This window comes from Marmota marmota, unplaced genomic scaffold (genome assembly GCF_001458135.2).
Source record: "Marmota marmota marmota unplaced genomic scaffold, marMar, whole genome shotgun sequence".
NCBI lineage: Eukaryota > Metazoa > Chordata > Mammalia > Rodentia > Sciuridae > Marmota > Marmota marmota.
This window is the reverse complement of record NW_026000168.1, coordinates 14,482,694-14,506,086: the sequence shown is the minus strand read 5'-3', so window position 1 is coordinate 14,506,086 and position 23,393 is coordinate 14,482,694. Positions and strand designations below refer to the sequence as shown.

Genomic DNA, 23,393 nt, shown 5'->3' with positions numbered 1-23,393 from the left:
GACTCCCCCCCCCCCCACCCCTGTCTCCTATCTGTGCTGAAGAGTCAGTACCTAGGGCAGCTTGGACCCATAAGGTTCTTGTGGGCTAATTAAATAAAGGCACACATTATGGAGCACACAACACTTGGCAAGCTCCGTGCAGACTGGAGTTTTGCCCCCCTGGCCTCTGGCCCACTGTCTTGGTACCAAGACAACCTACACAGAGGACCCTTTGCTCTGCCTTAACCATTTCTGCCCACTAGGGGGCCTGAGAGACTTAGGGGCACAGGTCGGGAGCTGGGGGGGGCGGACAGGAGGGAGCAACTAACCTAAGAGCCAGCACGTTTGAAGCCTCTGGTTACCCCCAGGTGAACATACCTGGCAGTAGGCGCCGGCAGGTGAAGACCAGAACAACGCCCAGTAGGGTGGTGAGGCCCAGCAGTGCCAGGGTCAAGAGCCCCAGGCGTCTATGAGAGACTGAGTCAAGCAGGGTGAGGCCAAACCCAGCTCCTCAGCGCCCAACCTCTGTTAGCTCTCTCCCAAGAACTCACCATCAGGACACAAGAGGTGCTTCCGGGCAAACTGGACATCGGATCTCCATACCTGAGGGCACAGAGCCCCTGCCCTTTGAGCCACAACATCCCTGCCTTCCAGGGGGAGTTGGGTGAGGAGGTGTGGGGACAAGAAGGGAAATCTCCACTGGCTAGGGGATGCCTTCAGTTCAGGCTGTGTGTGTGCCAGTTCCCAGGCTGGCACAGAACAGGGCAGGGGTGGCAAGTGCAAGTGTGATGTGGCCAAATTCAAAAAGTAAATTCACAAAGTTGGCCAGGGCTACAGGAGGGAGCTGGAAAGCAGAAACAATCAGACACCGCTGAGCCCTAGACCATTGTCACCATGCCCAAATGTGGACATAGAGCCCTAGCTTTTCTAATTTTTCAGGAAAAGCTGAAATACAGCTCTAAAAAATATGTAAATATGACAATCATATCCAATTTAAAAAACTATCCTGGCTAAAGCCAGTTTTTCAGACTATATTTTCCATGTTTACTACCTGAGGAGCTAGGGAGTATACACAGAGTGAGGGTAGGAGGATTCCTTACCAGGACACAGCCCCCTGGCCTCAGGAAGGGAATGATGAGGTCCACTGCCACTGGGCCTGAGCCCTGGGTCTGTAGGAACAAACAGCAGAATGATTGTCCCATAGAAGCAAACCTGGCTCTGTACAGCTTCTGAGTCTTTGCCTATGCAGTTTATCCCCACCCCAAAAATATTCCACCCAGGTTTACAGACCCAAGTGTCACTTCAGTCAAGATTCCTTGGCTACTGCAGCCCCTACTGATCTTTCCCAGATCTCAACTCCTGAAAAGATGTCACACAACACACATCTTCTGAGTGCTACTCTGGGCCAAGCCCTGGGGAAGGTGGCCACAGACATTGTCTCTGTCCTTCAACAGCTCACAAACCAGAGAGGCTAATTCTATGTGCTCCCTTTACTTTCCCACCCAAGAAAGGAGGTAATATTGTGAGGAATTGAGTTATGGAGTCAGAAAACCTACATTCAGGCTTAACTATTGCCTTTGTAATCCTAGCTGTCTGATTTTTGCATGGAAATGATTACCTCTTCTCCCTGGGCCTCAGTTTCTGCATTTGTACCCAGGGAGCAATAATATTTATACATTAATGGGTTGAGGGCACTAAAAGGGGATATGTATATGAATGCTCTTTTAATAAACTGCAGTATATATTCATTTTTTGGTAGTACCTATTACTAGACAGTGAACTTCTGAAGGGTAGAGACTGTGTTATGTACTTCTCCTGTATCTCCCAGAGCTTAATACAGGGTGAGCACTGAGTAGGTCCTCAAATACACGCTGAATTGGACAGAAATGATTGCTATCTGTCTACAAGTGGGATGTGGCTCCCCTCTGTGTTCTGAGAAATAGGGGATTGACCAGTCTCCATCTTTGAGGAGTACCCTCTATGCTCTAACCCAGTGCCTCACACCTGTCTCAAACCCAACTCTCCAGTCAGCTTGTAAGCAGATAGTGATATAGTGATTCTCAAATCACTATATCTTCCTTTTGATTCTCAAAATCTTCCTTTGATTCTTTTTCCACACCTTGCAGAAATACACGAATCAATGGGTTTAGGTCTTACTTTTAGGTTATCCCATATAATTTGGTCTTAAATCCTATGTGTTTGCTACTATCTATCTATTTGGGAATCCATATATATATATAAAAATGCAAAACAAATAAATAACCTGCAAGTGAGCATTTAAGAAAGAACTGGAACAAGCTAGTCATACTGAGTAAGCTTGGTGCTGTGGTTTTGTGGGTATGTTTGATTGTGGTTTTTATATCATATACACAGAAGAGAGTCTATTAGTCAAACTGTTCTTAGTCTACATATTGTGTTAAATCTGTTCACAGTATTGTACAGAGAACACTTTGGCTTCTAGGGGCTCTGACTTTTGAGAGAATCAGAGAACTTCTGCTCAGGTGCCTTGAGGAAATAGGAGAGTGGGTAGAGGAAAGCTGTGTTCAGGGATGACATTAATATGAAATGTGGCAGCAGTTCAGGTGGACTAGAGAATAGCTAAATGTGGAAAGGTCAGTGACAGTACAGGAGCTGAAAGGTTTAGAAATTGCCCATTTGAGGACCCATTGGCTGACAGAGGACCAGCTAAACAAAGGCTGATTGGTAAATAAATTAACCAGATAGAAATCAGGGTTTTGCTTGTCTCCACCCACCCAGGATTTGTCTCACCAAGGTGGCATGTAGATGTGTGGGCCATGCTCTAAACAACAGGACCTAGTGGAGCCAGCCCTGGCTGGGCCATACCTGGCTGACACTGTACACAGGGGGAATCAAGGTGTCCGGCCTCAAACCTGGATAGCTCCAGGCAGCACTGAAGGTGGCCTGCATCCTCGAGGAGAAGTGAAGGACCAGCTGTTGGGCCTGGATGTCCATGCTCACATTCCAGGATATGAGAGACCCTGTTTGTGGAAGGTGATTGGGGCTGGGCTATGGTGAACAGGGAAGTCAGTACTGGACTGGGGTTTGTTCAGTCACATCTGGGTAAGGGTAAAATATGGGGAGGGGATTCTAACTGAGGTCATTTATTGACTTACCACTCTGCTGGGGGCATTCAACATGGCTAGTGTTTTCAAAGAAGAACTGAGAAATTCAGAAATGGCAAGTCAGCAAGCTCCAGGAATCACCCACTCCCTCTCCCCCTCCTCTGTTGCCTATGGTTGTACCTTGAAGCAGAGATGGGGGTGTAAGTCCACCTTCTCTAAAACGTACCACTGGGGGAGAGAAGAGTATTAGTTAGGAAGAAGGTCTCTGAGTCCCAAGCCTGCCCATCTAAGTGAGGGGAAGGGGGTCTGTCCTCACTCCTTTTGACTCTTGAGCAGTAGCATTGGGGAGGTCTTCACAGACGCCATGCCAATCCTGCCTCTGGCACAGGGAGGCCTCCAGCTTCAGTGGGCAGCGGAGTGTCAGGGCCATGACCATCTGATCGCTCTGGCTGTAGTCAGTAAAGTGCACTGATTTCCAGAAGTCGGAGCCATCTGAGCAGGTGGCAGGGTCAAAGAGTAAGGCCTCAGCCCTGTTCTAGGCCCATCTTGCTGCCCCCATCCCAGTGGCACCAGGAGATGATGTGGGAGTGTCCAGCATGTTTCCTGGCATGAATAGGTACTCAGAGAGTAAACATTACTTCTGAGTCTCTTTGATTACCTTTCTATCCTTTTATTTTTATTTTTTTTAAAGATTTAATCACCATTTTTCTTAATATTTATTTTTTAGTTTTCGGCGGACACAACATCTTTGTTTGTATGTGGTGCTGAGGATCGAACCCGGGCCACACGCATGCCAGGCGAGCGCGCTACCGCTTGAGCCACATCCCCAGCCCTCTATCCTTTTATTATCCTTCTTTCCATCCTGGCCCCATTACAGCCAGCCCCTTGCTGTACTCCATGCTGGAAATCTGCTTAGGCTCCTTGCAGAAACTGGAATGCCTTCCTTTCCCATCTCTCCTTTCTAAATCCTCCCATTTTCTGAGCCCTGTTCAGGTCCTAGATCCTTTGAGGGAATGTCTTTACTCACAACAGCCTTCATGGGCTTGTCCCCTTTCTGAGGTTATGTCCCAAAGCCTAGCCCTTAATTATAACTCTGCCCTGCATATGCTTCAGGCTGCCTGGTGCTACTTACTTGTGTCAGTGTCCTGTTTCTCCTGGAGGACAATGTGCATGCAGCACTTTAGATGTCACAGACCATCTTCACATGTAATATTTTATTAAAGATTTATAGTTTGAAAATGAAGCAGCACAAGTTCCATGATTTTATATATGAGGACACTAAGGCTCAAAGGAAAATAAGTGGCAGAGCTGAGGGGTGAACCCAAGTCTCTGGCCCTACCTCTTAGGACCACATCCCGGACCTCACCTGACCTTTTCACAGTCCTACAATGCTCAGTACCCTAGGCTTATTGGCAGGCTGATGCACAGACAGAACTGCAGGGGGAAGTGCCTGCATGCCTTCTGGGGCTTCCTCCAATACAGGTGGTGTGTGTGTGTGTGTGTGTGTGTGTGTGTGATGGGTGTGTAAGAGAAACAGAGAGAGGGTGTGTGCGCACTACAGTACATACAAGAAGCACTCACAGGCTTTAGGCTGACTCTGGAAAGGACATTTTTTGCGCCTCACAGTGTCCTCTTGCAGGTAGGATGCCTGGGGGAACGGGAGAGAGTCAGGGGAGTGGCATTCCCTGCATCACTCAGACCTAAAACTCATTCTGGTTCTACCTTAGTGTAATGCAAGCTACCCAAGCCAGCAGGGTACCACGGAGGGTAGACAGGGTATGGTGTGGGCAGAGATGGGGAAGAACTCCAGAGTATGAGAGAGATCAGCATGTGAGGGGCTGATACCTCTTCTCCCTGGAGAGAACTAGTCCCAGCAAGAAGAAAATCACAAGGCTCACCTTCCTCAACTTTCACCTGCCCTGGCCTCCACCTTGACCATTCCCAAGGTGCACAGTACCCTTTGTTACCCTCACTCTGAATTGCCCAAGTACCCAACTGCTTTCCAACTGGCAGTTGCTCATTGCTCCAGCTCTCTGCTGTGCCTGCTGTCTGGTCTCTGCAGTGACACTCCCCTGCTTTTTTGTTTTGTTTTGTTTTGTTTTGTCTAATCCAAACAAGGTTTTGTGCTAGCACCTCAGACTTATACAGAAAGGTGGAGGATTATAATGGAGGGGTAGATGGGAGAAGAATTTGGGGCTAGAACATTCCCCAGAACACACAGTATTTTCTCTATAGGCTGAGCCAGATCTGCACAGGGAATGCTGGATCTGGGTGAGGCTGATTGGATCACCCTTTCACCCTTCAGCAGGACCCTTCCACCTTGGACCACATATGGCTCACAACCCCACTGGTACCAGTCTTCCTAAGCATCTCAGTCACATTCAATCTTTTCCTTCCTTCCTTCCTTCCTTTTTTTTTTTTTTTTAAATAGTGCTATGGATAGAACCCAGGACCTTACACATACTGGGCAGTGCTCTACCATTCAGCCACACCTCCAGCCCTATCCAGTTCTTTTAAAAACCTGACTTACTAGAGAGATGCTTGACCGAGGAGCCACCGACAACCCACACATTTTCCTCTGCTCACCTCTATGCACAGACAAGGCAGAAGGAATTCATAAGGCAAGTCTGTAGTGTGGCCCCCAGGAACGATTTTCTGTTGATGAGACAGCAAAGGGTCAGAAGAGACATCTGAGAAAGAGCATATGGGAACCATGAACAAGGGCAAGAGGAAGCTGGGACATTGGCCCACACACTCTATTTTTCTCTTATATGGCATTTATTTCTTACACTGAAAAATTTCCTCTCAGGGTCTCTGTTCTGTATTCTGACCATTTGCTCTAGGTATTCTACTTGGAGTGAGGAGGAAAAAAGACAGGAAAAGGAATATGGATTTATTGAGCTCCAACTATATGCCAGACAGTGTATTAGTAGCATTAATTAAGTTAATCCATATACTAATATCAGAGAGAAGTTGTGAGTTATCAACACCACTGAATAAATGAAGAGTGCTGAGGGCCTCTGGGGTATGGCATCAGTCTGTGCAAATTGTATTAACTGTACACATGACATCTGTGGAAACTGGAGGTGGAGGTGAGATGTTAGGGCAAGGGCAGGGAGTTTGAGGGAATGCTCATTCCCTGAGGGGCAGAACAAAGGATGAGAGAAGGGAGGGTATCAAGACATGTCACCACTCTGTTCCCCTTGAGAAGAACCTCTTGTGGGAATTGAAAAGGCTTCTTTTTTAAATTTATTTTTTATTTATAGTTGGACATAATACCTTTATTTCACTTATTTATTTTTATGTGGTGCTGAGGCTCGAACCCAGGGCATCGTGCGTGCAAGGCGAGTGCTCTACCGCTGAGCCACACCCCAGCCCTGAAAAGGCTTCTAATGCAAGCTGAATCACACTGAAGGTCTTACTGGGGGTACAAAACATACTCATTTTGCTACTCATCATTCCTGGTCGCTCCAGGACTCTACCTGCCCCTTTTTTTTCTCTCCTCCCAAGTAACAGGACCCCTGCTTTTCCTATTTAGTCCAAAGAAGGCTTAATCTAGACATCTCAATTTGTCTGGGACAATGACCTTGCTCCCCACTCTCCCCATCTGCTATAGCACTGGGTGTTTTAGCTTCTTTCTTTCTTGTTCTTTTTGTGCATGTGTGCTGGGGATGGAACCCAGGGCCTAATACATGTCAGGGAAGAGCTCTGCCACTGAGCTACTTCCCCAGGCATTTTTAAAATTTTATTTTGAGGCAGGGTCTCCAATGAGCAGGCTGGTGTTGAACTTGCAATCCTCTTGCCTCAGCCTCCCAAGTAGCTAGCGTTACAGGTATGTGCCACTGCACCCAGCATGATCTGGCTCTGTTTTACAGAGGGATGACACTCCATACCTGGGCATCAAAGGGACTTCTCAGCTCTTCACACTCCAGTGCCCACTGGTGGCAAAGACGCACGTTGACCTCTGGGCCTGGAGGAATGGTGACCTGAATAGCTCGTGCCTCAGGCAGAAAATCAAAGGAGAACTCAGGTCCTGAGGAGAGTTAGGTACTCAGTTACTTGGGCTGTCACTTGGGCTTAGCAGGTAGCACTACACAACTCAAGCAAACTCCTATTGTTCCCCACACCTACCTTCGTTCCTTTGTGAACCTGGTCTGGGGAGACTCTCCACTACTTCTGGATCCAAATGTTGGGTCCTTTTAGAGCGCAGCCCCTTCTGAAAGATGTCTGGGGAAGGGATGGAAATATGATGGTCCTTCTCAGACAGGGTGCAGCTACCTAGCAGCTTCCACTGAAAGCAGAGAACAAGGTTGGCCTTAGGTCAGGAATCAGGAAATCTGGCTTCTATTTGTGCCTCTGGAACCTGAGGAACCACAGGCAAGTTGAACAACCTCTTTTGGCCTTAGTTTCCCTTACTGTGTAATCTCCACAATTTCAACTTCCCTCATGTGGCTAGAGAAGAAAATGAGAGACTAAGAAGCAAAGGGCTGTGGGGTACATGGCAGGGCTGAAACTGGCAGAGAGAGTACCTGAGAAGATGCTGGCATCCTGTGCCTCTGAGAGGACTTGAACTTGTAAGACTTTTTGGATTTCAGCACCAGGAGGTAGAACCAGGCCCTCTGAAGGCCTGCACAGGGGAGGAGGACATACTCAGTATCTAGGCTTCAATGCCTCTCTCCTATTTGGAGATGTGGTCCAATGTTGGGAAATAAGGCATTCTATTTATTTATTTATTTATTTATTTATTTGTGGTCCTGAGGATTTAACCCAGTCATGCTCTACCACTGAGGTATATACTCAACCTTTTTATTTGTATTTTTAGACAGGGTCTTGCTAAATTGCCAAGGATGGTCTCAAACTTTCAATCCTCCTACCTTAGCCTCCTGAGGTGCTGGGATTACAGGTATGTGCCACCACACCCAGATTGTAAATCATCTTATCAAGAAGCATAATGATGCCAAGCTTCTTTAATCCTCAAAAGTAAGACATAATGAGGGGCTGGGATTGTGGCTCAGCGGTAGAGCACTCGCCTAGCACGGGCAAAACCTGGGTTCGATCCTCAGCACCATATAAAAATAAAGGCATTGTGTTGTGTCCATCTACACCTAAAAATATAATAAATATTTATATAAAAAAGTAAGACATAATGAAAAAACAGTTAATTTATTAAGAAGAGAAAAACTGATACATGCACATGTTCAGAATAGATCATTGTAACATTATTTCTTCTTCTTTTTTTTTTTGTAATGGGGAATGGAACTCAGAGGCACTTTACCATTGAACTACATCCCAAGCCCTTTTTATTTTTTGTTTTGAGACAGGGTCTCACAAAGTTGCCCAGTGACCTCAAAATTGTAATGTTTCTGCCTCAGACTCCTGAATAACTGGTATTACAGGCATGAACCACCATGCCTGGATCAAAGGTAGCATTATTTCTAATAGTGAAAACTTAGAAATTTCTAATTTTTAAGCAGTATATGAATATTTAGTATGTAACCCATGCAAGGCAATGAAAATATAGTTGAAAAAGAAAGAATATCCTACCTTAAAAATAAAAAGTAATGGGGTTGGGGTTGTGGCTCAGTGGGAGAGTACTTGCCTAGCATATGTAAGGCACTGGGTTTGATCCCCAGCACCATATAAAAAAATAATAAATAAAATAAAGGTACTGTGTTCATCTACAACTAAAAATATAAAAATTAAAAAACAGGAAATAATAACCTTCAAGTTAACAGAAATGCCCCAATTTTTTTTTTAATTTTTAATATTTATTTATTTAGTTAGTTAGTTCTCGGCGGACACAACATCTTTGTTTGTATGTGGTGCTGAGGATCGAACCCGGGTCGCACGCATGACAGGCGAGCGCGCCACCGCTTGAGTCACATCCCCAGCCCCAAGAAATGCCCAAATTTTGAATTGATTGAAGAGATTAACACCTTCACAGAATCATACAGTTACACTTGTGGATATCAGTCATGGTGTAATATTTGAGGATGCTCTAAGTCCCTGTTGAGGTTGACAATTGTTCTACCATGACAGGTCCTGTTTGCCTCAGCCTAAGTATCCCATCCAAAAAAAGGTCCCCAGTTCACACCTCCATTGGGCTGTTTCTCATACCTGAGGGCTCTGATACCTGATGCAGGCACAAACAGCAGGGCCAGTACCAGACCCACGCATGCCTTGGCTTTGTGGAGAGAAGGAGAGCCAACTTGGTATGACAGACAGCAGGCACAGAATTTCCTATGCAAGATGGAAAGGAAAGGAAATGACAGGGTGTAAAGAGGTCCCTCAAAAAATAAAAAATAAAGAGGTCTCTCCTCCTTCAGACCAATTAGATGATGATGATGATGATAATTTTTAACCGTTGGATTTCATGCTGAACTCTGACATTTACATCCTGGACATGTGACTGTGGGCAAGTTATGGGACCTACCTATCTGCCTCTTCATTCATAAAGCAGGGCTGTTGTTAGGATCAAGTAAGATGATATGTGAGGAAATGCCTGGCCAAGTAGAATGTACTATAAAATATGAAGGATTAGTTTTGTATTATTTGTATAATTAGTTTTGTATTTTTATGAGTAAAGGACTGGTTAAGGGGAAGAACCACATTCATGGATTGCCAGATGTATCCATGTTCCTCAATCCTCCCCACGGGTCAGAAGAAAGACTGTCTCTGTGGTATAATCAGTTCTCCACCACTACTATATAGCTCAGAATCTGAAGAGGATTTAAGTAAAAGAGGCCACTCATGGAGTTTGGGGTAAACTGCCATGCAAATCCAGGCTGTCCTGCACTTTTGCACTGATTTATGCTACTTCCCAGGGTGGGAACCAAACAGTACAATAAAGGGCTCACTGGGGATATAGAACAAAAGGGAGTGTAAGAGGCACTAGTGGGACAGGAAATAAGACTCACCAGGAAAACTCCTGTCCTGAAGGCACAGGGCCCAGCAGCAAAAAGAAGAAAAGAGGTATTAATAGAAGATACTCCCTTTAAGAAGCATTCTCCCTGGGCTCTTTGCCAGGAACTATCCAGTTCTTAATCCCATGGCTAAAAGCCCTCCACCATGGCTCTTTTCTTCCCAGTTCCACTCTGCCCAGGCCCTCAACACACCAGGACCTTGACAATCCCTTCCAGACTTTAGAGGACACACTGTGGCTGCCACAAGAACACAGGGACAGAGAAGTAAGAACTGGCAGGTAGAGGAGTGGGGAGCTTTATGCCTGTGCCAGGCAGGTGTCCCCCCCCCACCCCCGTAGCAGAGGCACCTTACCATGTGAGAGGCCAGAAGACAGTGGGTAATCCAGTGTGGCAGGTGGGGGCAGCCAATCCCAGAAGAGGCAGAGAGGCCGATGAGCAGCAGTAGGAGAGGCAGTAGCAGGGTTGCTGGTCTAGGGCTCTCCATGGGCTTCTGGGGGATCAGGGAACCCAGGACATGGCTTTGTGGCCTGAAGGTGGGCAGCAGGGCCTTGCTGTGCAGCAGCGGGAGTAGGAGTACGGTACCAGCAGGAGCCCTCGCCTTACCCTGCCCAGGCCCCGCCCTGCCCCAAAGCTCCTCCTTGATCCTAACCAGCAGGCTAGGTCACATTCCTTCTCCAAGCAAAAGGATTGGGATTACTTGTTCCCTAGAAAATCTTTCGTTCCCATCTGAAACAATCAGGGGCTTTTGCAGTGGCAGAGAAATAACAGGAAAGGGGCCACTACCAAGTTGGGGGATGGTGTACCCATTTCTTAACCCCTCCTACACCTAAACACCCATCCATTAACATGCTCTTGAATTTAGGTCTCCCATAGACACAAGCTTCTTCCCCTCACCTGGAGAATTAATAAAGCTATTAAGCAGCACTACTCTACGCTGGATGCTGAAAATTTAGAGGTGAGTGACAAACCATTTTAAAGTTGAGCAAAAAAGAAAAAGAAAAAGATACTATAGGGTGCACAGAAATCTTATATGCCCCAATGTTACCCTGGTTCCCCCATCTGGCTGGCTCTTTCTACCCATTAGACTTTCTGGGCAAAGGGTTTCATGTCAAGGGCTCTCCAGCTTCAAGGACCCACTAAACAGTACCAGCCTGCTAAGGAAGCCCCAGAGCTCATAGATGAGCCCTGGAGCAGAGGGAGCGGGCCCCACACACTGACCTGGTTTCCTGTGGTTTCCGGTGCAGGAAAAGGCTGACAAGGCTCCAATCTTTGTGGGGACCCTCCCCATCATCCCACAGCTTCCTCCCCCTCATGGAGTACTTGAGCTGCTTCAGCCCTAATATTGGTGACACCCACAGTAGAAAGAAAGTTTGGGGGCATACTCAGTATACTCAAAGCATTTTGAGGTTGTTTTTTGTCCCTCGGCGACTTAATCCTAAAAACCCTCAGTAGCCTGATCAAAGCCTTCTTCTATTTCCTTTTTTTAGCTGTACTGGGTATTGAATCCAGGGACATTCTACTACTGAGCTATTTTATTTTGAGAGTGTCTCATTAAGTTGCCCAGGCCTGGCTCGGAACTTGTTATCCTCCTGCCTCAGCCTCCCAAGTAGCTGGGATTACAGGTACACACCCCCCACCTGGCTCTAACCATGACCTTCTTTTGGCCTAAATGTTCAGGTGCACTACCTGAAGGCCTCATCCTATCCATTATCCTAAAAATATCCTCTATCTTTTGAGCTCACTAAAGGATAAAAATTCTTGGGCTGAAGTTGTAGCTCAGTGGTAGAGTGCTTGTCTCGCAAGTGTGAGGCACTGGGTTCAATCCTAGCACCACATAAAAACAAATAAAGGCATTAAATCCATACAACTGAAAAAAAAAATTATAAAAAGATAAAAATTCTTTATGTTTTTCCAATACCTAGTAGTGAATCTCTTAAATTTTGGTGCTCTGTAGTTGAACAAATGTAAGTTAGATACATTTCATCTAACTAGTTTATCTGTTTCACACTTCACAAAGCATTTTCCTATCTGAGCCAAGCACCTTATGAGACAGATAAGTGAGAATTATTGTTTTCATTTCATAAAGAGAAATAAGGAAGCAGATGAGAGAGTGATTTAGACAAGGTCAAAGTCTATAGCCCAGGAAGCCCCACTTCTGCTAGGCCCTCGCAACTCAAATGCTCTTTCTAGCATCCTGTGATCTCATTTCCCACTGCCTGATCCTCTTCTGCTCTTTGAACCGAGGATCTGCCTGACACAGTGCTGTTTTATGGCCTTGGAGCTCATCTGTGCAACAAATTAGTAAAATTTGAAGAGAGAAAATGTGGTCTAGCCATACCAAGAATGGGCTAGGAGTCACTGGGGGTACAGTTGAGTTGATAGAGTGCTTGCCTCGCATGCACAAGGCCCTGAGTTCAATCCTCAGCACCACAAAATACACACACACACAAAATAAATAAATAAATAAATAAATAAATAAATAAATAAATAAATGGGCTAGGAAGCCTTGCCCCAAACTCTACAGTACAGTGGCTTTGCTCTATATAAATAATTGAGTTTTTCTAAATCTTGGGCATGAAATGAGAAGCTTGTTTCTATTCTGTAACACTAGTCCTTCTAGACCTCTAAATCCTCCGATTTCAATTTCAAAGTGAAAATATTTGGTTAATTTCTCTCTGACCCTGGTTAAAGCAGAAAAGAAAGAAATGGAGATTTGAACAAAATGGAGATACCAGGGAAAGTTGGGAGAGGGAAGGGAAAGGGGAGAAGGAGAAAAGGAGCATGTAGAAAAGGAATAAAGATGAAAAAAATAGGGAAAAAGAGAAAAGTAGGTCTACATTTTATTGTTTTCCTGGCTTACTTTTTTAATATTTATTTTTTAGATATAGGTGGACCCCAATGTCTTTATTTTACTTTATGTAGAGCTGAGGATCAAACCCAGTGCCTCATGCACGCTAGGCGCACACTTTACCTCTGAGCCATAACCCCAACCCTCCTGGCTTTCTTTTATTTATTTAGTGTGGAGCCTGTTCCCAAAAGGATTTAAAGTAAAAAAGCATAGGAATGAATTCCAGGACATCCTGAGGAAGAGTGGGGGACGAGATCAATAATGCTAAACTCCTATGATGAGGTTCAGCATCAAATGCTTTGCTCACTTAATCTCATTTTATTGGCACTAAAACCCCCGAGGTCAGGCTTATGACCCAATTATATTGACCGGGAAACACTCAGGGGAATTAGGTGACTTGTTCCAACACACAACTGAATATACCACCCTATCTCCCTGTCTTCCCGTTTTTTTTTTTTTCCTGCCAGAACACACTGCTTGGAATCAGAAGGTTTCTGGATCCTGTTGACCACAGAAGGTACTAGATTTAGCGGTGTTGGCAGAGTAAACAACAAAGAGAAAAATTGGAATGATTGGAAGAATAAAGGAAAGTAGGCATTATGACAGTGAGAGATCAGCAGTCCCTTCCTTGTAGGAGGGAGGAGACTGGCAAGTGTCAATATGGGAGGAGTAAGTAAGTAACTGGATGGCTGGAATCAGAGGTGGCCAACTAGTATGAAGGCAACAGGGGTGTGGTTTAGGACCTCGGCCCAGAGGCCTTGTGTTCCCTAAGTGTGACTGAGACTTGACCCACCTATGGTTTGTGTCTGAATGACCTGATCAAGACCTCATGGTCTAATAACGCTTACTAGCGGACCAGGCCAGGAACTTGGATCTTCACAGGCCTTTGCACATGCTCAGGTAGAGCACCTGTGGGGGACTTCTGGCAGCTTTCCTTCCTTCCTTCCTTCCTCCCTCCCTCCCTTTTTTGGTGCTAACCTTGCCATGCAGAGACTCTGGACAGACCATGGTGCAGCAGTTCCAGGATCTTCCTGACCAATTCTTAAGGTCTGTTGGAGCAACTGTATACACTATTTGTATGTCCTATGTATACCCATTAGGCAAATGTATCGGGGATTAAACTCAGGGGCACTCGACCACTAAGCCACATCCCCAGCCCTATCTTGTATTTTATTGAGAGACAGGGTCTCACTGAGTTGTTTAGTGCCTCACTTTTGTTGAGGCTGGCTTTGAACTCCTGCCTCAGTCTCCCAAATCTCTGGGATTACAGGCGTGCCCCATAGGCCTGGCTCTATGTGTGCTTTATTCTAGCAGGAGGCAGAAGCTAAGGGAGGGGAATAAGGTAGAGTTTGCATTTGAAAAAGCTTACTCTGGCTGCTGGGTGGGGACTGGATTGTAAGGAGACAAAAGTCAAGGCTGGAAACTAAATGGAAGTCGTTGCAACTGTCCAGGTGGCAAGAGACAGTGATGGACTTAGTGCCAGCCATAGGACAGAGAGCCTAGAGAAGTAGGTTTGGGGTTGAATCATTGGGTCTCGCTGATTGATTGGACAGGCAGGTGTCATGTGACTTTCAGGTTTCTGGCTAAATAAAGCAGAAGTGCTTCTGCGGGCAGGGTGGGGGAGTTGGGAGAGAATATTTAAACTTTTACATGTTTATGTTCAAGGTCTTCATTGGATGGCTCTAAGTACTCTGGTATCCATTACTATAACAAAATACTGAAGGCTGGGTAGTTAATAAAGAAAAGGAGTTCAGGCATGGTGGTGCACACTTGTAATCCCAGCTACTCAGGAGACTGAGGCAGGAGGATTCCAAGTTCAAGGCCAGCCTGGGAATTATAGCAAGACCTTGTGTCAAAATAAAAAGGGTTGAGATGTAGCTCAGTAGTAGTGCAATCCAAAGTACTTATAGTGTGGTGGCGCAGGCCTGTAATCCCAGCAGTTCTGGAGGCTGAGGCAGGAGGACCATGAATTCAAAGCCAGCCTCAGCAACAAGGTGCTAAGCAATTCAGTGAGACCCTGTCTCTAAATAAGATACAAAATACAGCTGGGGATATGGCTCAGTGGTTGAATATCCTTGAGTTCAATCCCAGGTAAACCCCCCTCCCTTCCAAAAAAAAAGACTGGGGATGTAGCTCAATACTTGCCCAGCAGGTGTGAGGCTCTGGGTTCAACTTCCCCTCTGCCAAAAGATAGGAATGGAAGATGATGCAAATCTATGCTCTTGGTAGGCTCACTTGAACACAGGGATGCAGGGAAGAGTAATGAATATGAGGCAGAAGGCAAAATTAAATTTGGGACATAAGTTTGAGATAACAGGACAACTAAAGGAAGAGGTTCTGCAGTTAAAACTATCACAAGTATGTAATAAAGACAGTACAGAAATCCTGTTTCTAGAATAAAGAATGACAATTTTGGAGAGGGCAGAGCTCTACAGTTGTAGGTCTGGGCATCATTCATACATAATGAAGTGCAAAGGGACATTCATCTTTCATGTAATAAATATTTACTGTGCATCAAACTTCAAAGTGTTATTTCAGTAACAGATTTCCACTTCTATTTTTTTTTTTTAATTTTAGTTGTAGATGGACACATTTTTTTGTGGTGCTGAGGATTGAACAAATTACCTCACACATACTAGGCAATGCTCTACCACTAAGTTACGACCACAGCCTTCCACTTAAATTATCTGCTTCAGGGGGCTGGGGTTGTAGCTCAGTGGTTAAGTGCTTACCTAGTACTCGTGAGGCACTGGGTTTGATTCTGAGTACCACATATTAATGAGTAAACAAAATATAAAGGTCCATCAACAACTTAAAAAATATTTTTAAAAATTATCTGCTCCACACCATTAGATCCTATTCTTACTGGTTACTTTACACACACAGCTCTTTCCCACTGGATCGCTAAATTTCCTGGTATGGCTTGGATACTGTCCCTCAAAGGTCTATGTATTAAAGATTTGGTCCCTAGCCTGTGGCCCTACTGAGAGATGATGGAACCTTTAGGGGGTGAAGCCAAATAGAAGGAAGTTAGGTCACTAGGGGTGTGCCCTCAAAGGGGATATTGAGACTTTTTCCTCTTTTTCAATTCCCAGCTGCCATGAGATGAGCAGCTTCTTCCCCTACATGCTCCCATCATGATTTACTACCTCACCAAAAGCAATGGGACAACTGAAAAGGGATTGAAAATTTCAAAACCAAGAGCCAAAATAAACCTTTTGTCTGATTTACTTCAGCTCACACTTCCTGTGCACAAAGATATTTTGAAATTCTTTTGGGCACATAAATGATAAACATGAGTATTTAGTAAGAGTCTATAACCCAGGCTAGATAAATGAAAGTGGCCCATGTTATGGGTAGAGACTAAGTGTCTACCCATGGGAGTTTATGCCAATCAGCTGCAGGACTAAAACTATGACTTGTATTTCCCATGCCCAGTTCATTTCTTTCCAGCTACTGCCAAGTTTCTTAAGAGCTGCTGCTTACCCCCGTTTCTAAGGCTACTCAAGCAACACACCTTTCACATTCTTACCAAATCCCAGACACAAGGAACAAGGTGGAGAGGGCAGTCTTAACTTTTATTGAGGTTCTTTTTATTTAATTAAAAAGCTTTTCAGTAGAGAGCACAGTCTTCAGGGGGAGCAGTTTCCCAAATGTTTCCTGCCCTATTGATTAAAATAGAATGATTTATTCCTTATCTCCTTCGGTCTTGATGGAAGTGGGGAGAATGACCAAGAGGAGGCAAGGTAAGGCAGAAAAAGTCCTAAGTGGCTCAACTTCAACCAACTGAAGTTTCACAGCTGTTGGTCACCCAGTTTTAGCCAATCAGGAATAAATTAAATATAGTTTTGCCACCTCAGCAGATGGCAGTAGGAGAACTCTAAGCCAGAACTTGGGCTTAGTCTACCCTAGGTGCCAACATGACAATTGCCTTAATCACCGGAAGAGATTTACAAACAGTTCTTCTAGCCTTCTCTGCTCAATGGGAGGCTTGGGCTTCACTCAGAGAAGTCCATCAATCAGGCAGGCTTCATTTTCGTTTCTTCTCCTGTGTGCTGGTGAACCAAGAGTCTAGGAGTTTCTTGCTGTAGTACAACTGCCAGGCATGCACTTGTACTGCCAGTACTAACACCAGGTACATGACAGAGACAGCAGAAAAACCAAAGAGGAAGCGGTAGGCCTTGCCATGGCGGTAGAGTTGCTGAGCAGCAGGGAACATCTCCATGCTGCCATAAATGAGGGGAGCAATGGAAAATAGCCCCATGCTGATCATGGAGAGCACCAGGTAGCTAATATTGTTTCGGGGAAAGGAGAGAAGGCCCAAGAGAGAGGGCACAATGCTCAGCAAATATGGATATTCCCACTGATAAGGCATGGCCACCTGATCATGTGACATGAGCCTCAGGTGTCCCACGCTCATCTTGGCAACCAGCAGCAGCCATATGACCAGATGCACGTAGATCAGCTTCTTGATTTCATACTTGAGGGTCACACTGTGGGGCAGAGCAGAGGGAGAAGCACCTTTCATTCAAATTTTTTTGACCACCAGCTATATGCCAGGCAATTTTACTGGACAGGGGGATACAAATTTGAATGATATAGTCTCTGACAGAGGTTGAGCACAAAGAACAGAGGAAAAAACAATTAGAGAAAAAAAATGAAAAAACGCTTTAGTAAAATGTACGTTCCAAGATATACAGGATCACAAGAAAGGAATCAATTCTGTATGGGATGGAATGTCACAGAAGGCTATCTCAACTGGGATATTTGATTCAAGCTCTAGAGATGGCTGGAGATGAGCATTCTATGCAGAGACAATAGCATGCAGGCACAAAGGCATAAGCATTCGAGTTCCAGGAAACCAAATGGTTGAATGTGAATGGGAGGGGAACAGGACATGAAGGTGCAAAGACTATAAATGGCAGAATAACGCTGCAATGTTATTTGCACCAGAGGACTACAGCCTGGAGAGAGAAGGTATTGGCAACAAGGACCCAGCTAAGGCTGCCCATTCTTCAGCTATAGATTTTTCATCTAAAAGAATATTTCTTCTATTCTTTGAATTCTCTCGGTCCCAAATGTAACCTTCTCATACTCCTGTGGGCAATGTTTCTGCTCTGGGGAGGCAAGAAAACATTGCTTGGGTTGTGAGGACACCTTAGGCAGGGGCCTAAGGTTGAAAATGAAGTGAGGATCCAAAGAGCTTGTCATTCTTCAAAATCCTGAAGAAAGATGTGAAGAACATTCTGGGAGGAGTCAATGAATTTAATAAAGAAAATAATTTAATTTAAAAATATTCATTATAAAAAAGTATGGGGAAGGGGTGTGTGTCAAACACCTCCAGACTTCAAGCTTTATGAGGGGTAAAGGTTGAGAGTTGCTTTTTTTTTTTTAATGTTGGGGTCTCCTGTGTTGCTCAGGCTGGCCTCCAACGACCCTCCAGCTTCAGCCTCCTAGTAACTGGGTCTACACAAAGGCATGCGCCACTGTGCCTGGTTTAAAATAAACTTCAAGGTATGGCATGCAAACAAAGACTAGTCTGCTTTTGCTCCCTATTGTATCCTAACACAATGCAGAATGGGTAGAAGCTCAACAAGAATTTATGGAACGAATCAATGAGTATAGAAAACAGCCCTTATGTGGGATTTTTTACAAAATTCATTTTAGGCAGGGACCCATTTTACACATTCCCCCTAAACTGCCCAGAATATAACAACTACCATGTATTATTACGTGATAGGCTCTATGCTATGTCCTTTACACGAGTTATTCGCTAATGCTTCATCAAAACCTAAAAGGTGGATTATTTTCTCCCTCTGCAGATGAGGGAACAGAGGCTCAAGCAGAAATGATGTTTTCAAGTTTCCAAGGTCACGTGGCATGACCAGCATTTACGCGACTCCAGAGCCCACGAAGGGCTGGATCCCCTAACGCGAAATCAATGGGCGAAATCAATGGGTGGAGCTCACAGGGGCGATGGGGTTTCCCCAGAACTGGGGAGGCCGTCACGGGCGGCGAGGGCTGGGCAGGTGCGCGGGGGCTGGGGAGTAAAACGCTAAAACCGGACTGGTGTTGCCTCCCAGACCCTTGCAGGCTCCAGCCAGGAAGGCCTCCGTGCTCCTCGCCTCACTTCATACCTCATCTGGTAGTGCATGGCGACGCGCTCCCGGTGCTGAAAGTCGCTGCCGTCGGTGCCGGCTGCTCGCGGGCCTGCCCGAGAAGCCATTGTGTCCGAACAGAACCCCAGAGCCCCTCGCGCCCACCGGCTACAACTACACAGTCAAGAACCCCAGGGACCCTGTTCGCGCCGCCTCAGCACAGTTAGTTACCCAACAGCAGCGCGGCTCTGCGAGGAGGACTTCCGGCCTCTCTGTCCCGGGAGGACCGACTCTGTGGTTACTGCCCTCACGCATGCGCTCTCGCTCTCTCGGGCCCCTCCCCACGTCTGCGCGCGTGGAGCGCGCAGGAAATTAATCTCCAGTTTAGGCGTCCTATGCTGTTTGCCCGAAGGCCTCTCCTGCATTGACAGTTTATTAAGCTCCAACTTGAATTTAAGACGCAGGTGTTCTCATTTCACAGCCAGGGAAACGGATTGCCAGGAAGTGTTCTTTCACCCTGCTCCATGCCAGCACTCAGCATTCTTAAATCCCCAAAATTTGGTTAAAATTGGGCTGAGGTTGTGGCTCAGCGGTAAAACTCTGGCCTTGCACGTGTGAGGCCCAGGGTTCCATCCTCAGCACCACATAAAAGTAAATAAATAAAATAAAGGTATTGTGTCCAACTACAACTAAAAAAAAAAGAAGAAGAAGAACATAGAAAAAAAATTGGTTAAAATCGCTTAATCAGCTGGGGTGGTGGCGCACGCCTATAATCCCAGCGGCTCCGGAGGATGAGACAGGAGGATCGCAAGTTCAAAGCCAACCTCAGGAAGAGCGAGGGCTAAGCAACTCGGGGAAACTCTGTCTCTAAATAAAATACAAAATAGGGCTGGGGATGTGGCTCAGTGGTTGAGCGCCCCTGGGTTCAATCCCAGGTATCCAAAAGAAAAAAAAAAGGGGGGGGGGGTGGAGAAATCAGTAACTTTACAGCGAAGAAACGTGGGCGTGCACCCTTTCAGCTAAGTAACCAAAATTATTATTATCAGTTTGACCAATAATGAGCCAACTGAAATCTTTTGCCTTTTGATACATTGAGAACACAGCGATCACTTCTGTGATACGCCTGTCAGATGCTTAGCCTGAACCTCATCATGAAGAAATGCCAGATAAACCCAAATGGAGGGATGCTCTATGAGGTAGTTGGACTGTAGTCAAAATTTTTCAAGATCATGACAGAAAAAAAGAACTAATTTCCAAATAAAATAGTATCTGTAAAATCAGAAAGTAGAAAGGTGGTTGCCTAGCAGTATGGATGGGGGAATGGGAAGTTATTGCTTAATGGGTGCAGTTTCTGTGTGAGATGATGAAAACATTCCGAAAATGGGTGGCAGTGATACTCTGTGAGATTTATGTTCTCTTTCCTGTCAAAGTTAAACCTGTAGGGCTGGGGTGGTGGCTCAGTGGTAGAGCGCTTGTCTAGCATGTGTGAGGCGTGGGATTTGATCCTCAGCACCACATAAAAATGAATAAATAAAATAAAGATTTTTTAAAAAGTTAAATATGTAGTCTGCATTTTTTAATATGTAAAAAAAATAAGTATATTTATTGTCATCTAAACCATGTAGTTGAAATGTAACCATTTGAGCTCCCCCCCATCTCCCTTTGTCCTCTCAGTCTTCCAATCATAATGCCTACAGTGTAGTAGGTGATCAATGAACCATAGCCCTATCCTAGCCCTCCCTTCTTTTGGGAGGTGGGGTGCAGGGGATTGTGTCAGAGGCAATCTACCACCGAACTACATCCCCAGCCCTATTTTGTTTATTTATAGACAGGGTCTCACTAGGTTGCTTAGTGCCTCACTTTTGCTGAGGCTGGCTTTGAACTCACAATCCTCCTGCCTCAGTCTCCCAAGTCGCTGGTGAAAACAGAATTAGTCAGGCAGTCGGTATAGACAGGTGAATCAAGTCAGGTTGGATTAAGGAGGCCAATTTGAAAGAGTCCTGGATGTTGGAGACTGCCCTGTGAGGGACTGAAATGCCTTCAGAGCACTTCCTCCACCCTATCAACCTGTTGCTAAGGTAACCAGCAATGTAAAAGTGTTTCTTTTTCTCCACATCCTCTCCAGCATTTATTATTATTTGTATTCTTGATAACTGCCATTCTGACTGACGTGACTTGAAATTTCCGAGTAGTTTTGATTTATATTTCCCTAATTGCTAATGATGTTGAACATTTTTTTCAAAGATCTGTTGGTCATGTGTATTTTTTCTTTTGAGAAGTGTCTGTTTAACTTGTTTGCCCACTTATTAATTGGGTTATTTGATATTTTGGGGTAAAGGTTTTTGAGTTGAATTGCTTATGTTTTTATACTCATTTTTCTATTGTGTTGCCTTCTTAATTTATATGGAGAGGGGGAAGGGAAAAGAGAGACAGGGAAAGAGAATGAATTAGTTTCTTGTCTATAATGTTAGTTGAACTGTGTTTTCCCTATACATTGTATGTCAGGGTTTTATTATTTGCTTGTTTTTGTTTTTGTTTAAGAGACAAGCATCTTGTTTTATTGACCATGTTTGCCCAGATCTCTTGAATTCAATTCCTGCCTCAGCCTTCCAAGCAGCAGCGACCACAAGCATGGGCCAGTTTGCCCGGCTCATAGCATGTCTTGACTTTGCTTATAGTGTTACAAGCTGAACACACAGAGTTTGGGAATTTTTTTTTTTAATCCAAGGACACTGAACCACTGAGCCACATCCCCATCTCTATTTTGTATTTTATTTAGAGACAGGGTCTTAGTGAATTGCTTATCACCTCGCTGTTGCTGAGGCTGGCTTTGAATTCATGATCTTCGTGCCTCAGCCTCCTGAGCTGCTGGGATTTCAGGTATGTGCCACCATGTCCAATCTTTTTAAAATTTTGAGACAGGGTCTTGCTAAGTTGCTGACGCTAGCCTCAAACTTGCAATCCTCCTGCTTCAGCCTTCTGAGTCCCTGGGATTACAGGTATGTGCAACTACGCTTGCTCTGATGATTTTCATGCATAGAGTATAAGAATCATGCTTAGACATTGCCTCCCTCACTGGAAGGTGAATTCTCCAAAGGAACAAATAAGAACAGCATAATTTGTGTCCCCAGAATCACTGACTGCCAGGCATAGTGTAAAAGTTGAAGAAAATGTTCATTGAATATATTAACTAAGCCCAAACCATCCTCTTCTCCTAGGCACCATGAAGAATCCTCAGGTTCACCCTCCCCCGCAGACAGATGTTCTCTGGCTTTAGCTTGTGTTATCTTTGTCAGATGAGTCTGCTTTCCCTGATGTACTTGGAGTTCCTCAAGACCCAGATTGCTTCTGAGTCATCCATTGGCCTGTCATTGGACACCAAGTACACAAGGAATGTTCAATAAATGTTTGAGGCGTGAATGTCCAAGGGAGGGGCCTGACCCTTTCCCCAGAACTTCCTCCCTGATGTGTAGTGTTTGAACTCTTGCACTTTTCCCCTGGCCCTTGGTCTGCCTTAAATTTGTTTGTGTGTGTGCATATATGTGTGGGTTTTTTTTGTTTGTTTGTTTGTTTTTGTTTTTGTCATTCTGGGGACCAAACCCAGGGCTTCTTTCATGTAGGACAAGCACTTTATCACTGAGCTACACCTCTAGTCCATTTTAAATTTTATTTTGAGACAGGGTCTTCCTAAATTGCCCAGCTGGCCTTGAACTTGAGATTCTTCTGGCCTCAGCCTTCTGAGTAGAATAACACACAAGGCAAGCGCCACTACACCTGACTGATATCACTTTTAATCTTTGTGAAAACCTGATGGAGTAGGAGCTATTTGTATCCCCATTGATCAGCTCAAACTGAAGTTTAGATAAGTTAGATCATATAGCTAGTGCTAGACCAGCAGTTCTCAAAGTAGCCACAACTTTGGCTTTGCAAAGGAACCTGTTAGAAATGCAAATTTGGGGGCTAGGGCTGGGGCTGAATGGTAGCACACTCGCCTGGCATGTGTGAGGCACTGGGTTTGATTCTCAGCACCACGTATAAATAAATAAAGGTCTATCAACAACTAAAAAAAAAAAAAAAGTTAAAAAAAGAAAAAGAAATGCAAATTTGGGTCCGCACAGTGGAGGTAATCCCAGGGGCTAGAGAGTCTGAGACAGGATGATCACAAGTTCAAAGCCAATCTCAGCAACTGCAAGGGCTAAGTAATTCAGTGAGATTCTATCTCTCAATAAAATACAAAACAGGGCTGGGGATGTGGCTCATTGGTTGAGTTCCCCTGAGTTCAATCCCCGGTACCCCCCCAAAAAGGGGAAGAAATGCAAATTTGGACTGGCAAGTGGAATCCAAAGGCATATTAAAAAATAGTGCACCCCAATCAAGTGGGGTTCATCCCAGGGATGCAAGGTTGGTTCAACATATGGAAATCAATAAATGTAATTCATCACATCAATAGACTTAAAGATAA

At 45.0% G+C, this 23,393-nt stretch overlaps 3 protein-coding genes across 3 annotated transcripts in view; all 3 read right to left on the bottom strand.

Moving 5' to 3' along the window:
- Positions 1-13,841, bottom strand: part of Il17rc (interleukin 17 receptor C) — a 33,515-nt gene extending 19,674 nt beyond the window's left edge. Inside the window, exons 1-2 of the mRNA XM_048786959.1 lie at positions 13,812-13,841; positions 10,395-10,455 (exon numbers count right to left, since the gene is read on the bottom strand). Of these exons, the coding sequence (XP_048642916.1) occupies positions 10,395-10,455; positions 13,812-13,841 (91 nt within the window). The remainder of the gene's footprint in view (positions 1-10,394; positions 10,456-13,811) is intronic.
- Positions 183-10,340, bottom strand: Il17re (interleukin 17 receptor E). Its single transcript, XM_048787176.1, has 15 exons — positions 10,316-10,340; positions 9,980-9,995; positions 9,180-9,302; positions 7,592-7,689; positions 7,194-7,289; positions 6,956-7,095; positions 5,649-5,717; positions 4,644-4,710; positions 3,379-3,554; positions 3,243-3,290; positions 3,114-3,159; positions 2,824-2,978; positions 1,080-1,148; positions 531-582; positions 183-456 (listed from the first exon to the last, which is right to left on the bottom strand). Exons 1-15 carry the CDS (start codon positions 10,338-10,340, stop codon positions 338-340), a joined length of 1,299 nt encoding a protein of 432 aa, XP_048643133.1. The 3' UTR covers positions 183-337.
- Positions 13,842-16,392: 2,551 nt separating the features above from the next.
- Jagn1 (jagunal homolog 1) lies at positions 16,393-19,205 on the bottom strand. Its single transcript, XM_015495011.2, has 2 exons — positions 18,971-19,205; positions 16,393-17,326 (listed from the first exon to the last, which is right to left on the bottom strand). The coding sequence occupies exons 1-2, from the start codon at positions 19,057-19,059 to the stop codon at positions 16,864-16,866; spliced, it is 552 nt and encodes a 183-aa protein (XP_015350497.1). The 5' UTR covers positions 19,060-19,205; the 3' UTR covers positions 16,393-16,863.
- Between the last annotated feature and the right edge of the window lie 4,188 nt (positions 19,206-23,393).